The sequence below is a fragment of the Morone saxatilis genome, unplaced genomic scaffold, assembly GCF_004916995.1.
Source record: "Morone saxatilis isolate NCDOM2014 unplaced genomic scaffold, NCSU_SB_2.0 Contig18, whole genome shotgun sequence".
NCBI lineage: Eukaryota > Metazoa > Chordata > Actinopteri > Moronidae > Morone > Morone saxatilis.
The window spans coordinates 16,164,094-16,168,407 of NW_023339740.1; the positions used below are offsets into that span (position 1 = coordinate 16,164,094).

General features: G+C 38.8%; 1 protein-coding gene across 1 annotated transcript in view; it reads right to left on the bottom strand.

Annotated features, from left to right (window-relative positions):
• Positions 1 to 5: 5 nt before the first annotated feature.
• The window catches only part of LOC118328131 (calcium/calmodulin-dependent protein kinase type 1-like), a gene marked incomplete at its 3' end in the record, with an annotated part of 11,324 nt that continues 7,015 nt past the window's right edge, over positions 6 to 4,314 (bottom strand). The window contains exons 3-6 of the mRNA XM_035661735.1: positions 1,879 to 2,010; positions 803 to 877; positions 130 to 268; positions 6 to 44 (exon numbers count right to left, since the gene is read on the bottom strand). Of these exons, the coding sequence (XP_035517628.1) occupies positions 6 to 44; positions 130 to 268; positions 803 to 877; positions 1,879 to 2,010 (385 nt within the window). The remainder of the gene's footprint in view (positions 45 to 129; positions 269 to 802; positions 878 to 1,878; positions 2,011 to 4,314) is intronic.

Consider the following 4,314-nt stretch of genomic DNA (forward strand, 5'->3'; position numbering starts at 1 on the left):
ATTTTGGAGTCTTCGTCCATGCTGTAATACAGCAGATTCTCTGGCTGCAAAGACAAGAAGAAGGATCAACAAGGAGGGGTTGCAAATGGGGTCAACTGTTACATTTCTGCATTCCCTGAGCAATGATACCTTCAAGTCTCTGTGGACGATCCCCATGTCATGGAGATATTTGACTGCATCCAAGATCTGGTGGATGAGCTGGCTGGCATCTCTCTCTGTGTAGAAACCTTTCTCCACAATCCTGTCAAACAACTCACCTCCAGATACCCTGCCAGGTGAAAATCAGGGAAACCAGCTAAATAGTCCTGTACCTTTACTGAAGACATAAAATATTAGAGGTTTAGGGTTGAATTCGGGCTGCAACTAAGGATTTGTATTTTAATTAGTCAATTAATCCTTAGTTAAAACCCCTTAAAAAGCAACTTCTTCTTCCGGGCCAGTCATTACAAAAACTCATCCGGTGCAGCCAAATACTGTTCAAGATCAAGTCTAGATAGAAAAGTTAAAATTATACAAAAGACATATAGAATATTTGGTGCAGCTGTAATAACAGTCTTGAGTATTTTAGTTGATACAGATTATATATGATACATATGTGGTACGACTATATACAGACACTAGAATTTGGACTAAGATTATTTAACATCCTTAAAGCTATTTGAGGGGAAACAACATTTTAATGGAAATATGATTTTTTTTTGTACAAAACCCAAATATATTTAAATTACAATGATGTTACGAAAAGCAGCAAATAGTCCCATTTGATACACTGAACCTAAGGTAACGAGGAAGAATAACTCACAGCTGCATGACAAGATATAGATGGGATGTACTTTCAAAGATGTCCTCCAGTGAAACAATGTTGGGGTGCTTGATTCTGAAGAAGATAAACAGACAGACAGAAATTATCAGACTGAATATATTAGAGCCAAATTTCTCTAATACTTACTGTCAGTTGGTCACCAGATGGCATTCTTGCTGCATAATTTAAATTTAGATCGGTCTGCCCTCTCTTTTCTATGGAAAGCCCTACAGTAAACCGGGATCAAACCTATGTGTTTGCCCTAAAATACAAACTGTAAAGCCTCTCAGATCTTGCACAGAAAAGCATTAGATATAATAACTACCACTTGCTAGGAAAGACAATGTACGCTGTCTGTAGCTGAGACCTTTAACAAAGCACAGGTTAGAGATTATAGCTATAAGGTTTGACCGAAATTACTATAACAACAGCTATTCTCACACCCAAAAAAAACAGAACTGCGTCGTTTATTGTTATGAACCAGCCAACAGACAGTCAAGCATCTCTCTTGGCTCTCAAGTATGGTTGAGAGCATATGAACACACCATTGCTATAACACATCAGCAGATGAGAGGAGCTAATGTGAATTTTAGTCGAAATAGAGAATCCCATTGTGTGTTTTTAGGATTTTTTTTATTTTCTTCCTGTTTCTTGCTCTCATGTCTGTCTTATTTACTTAATGGTGACTTAGGTATTTAGCCAAACTCCACTCCTCCCATTCTTCCGTATATCTTTCTCCTTCTGTCAGACCCTACCCCCCTCTCCAGTTCTCCACCCTCTATGTCTCTTTCTCTTTCTTCAATACACTGCTGCGGGGAACTCCACACCATCTCCGCCTCTGTGTGCTGTTGCCCTGGCAACAGGGACACTAAAAATAGGTCTATCTTCTTTACTCCTGACATTTCCGGTGCACAATCCTACTGTTTCTACTGACACCATGCATTTAGTCACACATTCAATTGACCCCTTGCATATATTCTGCATCCGTACATGCACTGTTGTAGAGGCTGCACTGACTAATTCCTCCTGCTGGACACAAAACATCAGCTGACGCATCGTGAGGAGCTTGACCTCACCTGTGTAGCACCGCAATCTCATTTTCAATGTTGTTCTCTTTGCCTTCCAACGCTTTCTTGGGGATGCACTTGATGGCCACCAGCCTCTGGGTCCTCTTCTCCTCTGCTAGAACCACCTCTGAGAAAGCTCCCCTAAAACAGAGGCAGTGAAAAACACATAAATGCACACATTAGAGAAAGAAAGAGAAATGTGTGGGAGTGTGGGGTGAAATGGACAAGATCGGAAAGCTAAAGTAGGAGTCATTCTTCTTAAGCTACAGGCGATGGTGGATTGAAAGTGTACCAAGGAGACAGAATATTCAGAGCTTTTCATGTAAATCCTTTTTTAATTTATCTTGATATCTTTTTACCACAAATGTGTGCTTTTGTTTGATTCTGACACTAAATAAAGTCCAGTCATTAGATTTTTCTGTGGCATTGACTAACCACAACACCAGAGCTTTTAAAAAAGATCTCAAAATATCCTGTGCGTGTGTGTGTGTGAGAGTGGTGTTTAGATGAATAATTCAAAATGGTGACATTACCGAGAGGTTTTGGGGCCTGAGAAAAGGCTCAGGAGGTGAGGTGAAGCAACAGTCACATACAGACATTTATAGTAATATCAGTTGCTTTTAAAAAAGAAAAACTATTTTTAATCCATTCAATAATAGATAGAGTAAATGTAGTGTGGTTGTTTCTGAGGGAGACTAGACTGCATTATGGATTACGGCGATGGTGAAAGGGAGAATAGTGTGTATTTACACTCCCTACAGGAGCGTGGGAGGGAGCTCAGGAGGAGGCCTGAATGCACGAACATTGTTAGCAACCACAGGGATCCTTTACATGTGTGAGAAACAGCACTGTCATGCAATACACAATGGAAGTCCAATGTTCATGCTTTAGCAAATAGTCTCTCCTTTTTCCATCTGTCACACTGTGGAGCATGTGTGGAGTTCTCACTCTTAACTTCACTTAAGTCTGCAACCTTAAATAAAAGGATGCAGACTTCACAGTGCTGTTGCTAACAGCAACCATGTGATAAGGAGGCAAACATCTCTCACTTTCTGTTTATTCTACTTTTAATGGTTATTAACAGCTAATTGCAGAGCACAGCAGAGTTATTGTGCAACCTGACCGTCTCTCAGAACACCTCCTCTCAATGTGCACTTTTGTGCATCATAAATGCTCAGTGTGGATCCGTGTTAATCCTTGAGAAGCTTTGTACCATGGAGAAACCTTTGCATAGTGAAGCTGATGCACACCAAGAGAGACCATTCTCTCACGCACATCTCTGGTTTCATTTTTAAAAAGTCCTTAAAATAATCTCAAAGCGAAATCTCATAAAGCTCCAATCCTCATCGACCCATAAAAGGATTTTAATGTGTTTAAGTCTGCAGCATTTATATTCAGGGTTTCCTCATAGGGTCAAGAACGTTTAACTTCTATTATCGTGAGTAATAATCTATTTAGTGTTATTGGCTGTTTCAAATAGAAGGGTCAATGGGCCAAGACAGTGAGATAGGCCCTAAATTCACTGGCATGTGAATTTATAGTAGGAATCAGATGGACATTTTTACTAATGAGAATAGTTCTGTTTCTGGCCATGCATGGAGAAACTGCTTTGCCTGCAACTAATGATTATTTAAATCGTTTTCTAGAAATAATTTTGTTATTCAATAGAAAATAGTGAGGAAAATGCCACAATGTCACTGTTTTTCTCAGAACCCAAGGTGGGGTCTTCAAATGATATTCAGTTTACAACAATAGAAAACAAAGAAAAGCAATAAATTCTCACAATTAAGAAGTTTTTTTATTGATCGACTATTCAATTAATGGACTAATATGACTAATTTTGACTAATGTATGTAACCTAATCCATGCTTTATGTACACTGCTCCCAAAAAGAAAGAAAAAAAGCTTGCACGCACGCTTTTCTATTGTTGCCGTGAGACACATTGTAATTAACCATCCAGTTGCTAATTTCTACTTGGAGACGTAGTAGGGGTGGGCTCTCAGGGGGTTTGGGAAAAGGAACAGCTGACAGTGGAAGAGAGGAAGCTACTGTAGCTGTTATTCTGAACTGATGAGAGTTGTGAGCCAATGTGTAAGTCACTCATCGTTAGAGAGGAGTAAAATGATACAGAAGAAAGGTTTATGTTATTTTTCAGCCTTGTAGCGTTCAGTTTTTTCAGTCTGTAAATAAAAAACTGTATCTTTATTCCAACAGCAGTTAGCAACAGACCACAGAAATCTTGACACACCATTTTATCTATTTTATGCCAATAAATAATCCTGGCATGCACTTTAACTTGCTGCAAATTGAAATAAATAAGTTTCATATGAGTCATTGGTCTCAAGACTCATAGCTGATGCGTGGCTGTTTTTGTGTACACAAACAGTATATTTTTAGACATTTTTACAGATAAACTAAAACTCCATTAGATAGATAGATAGATA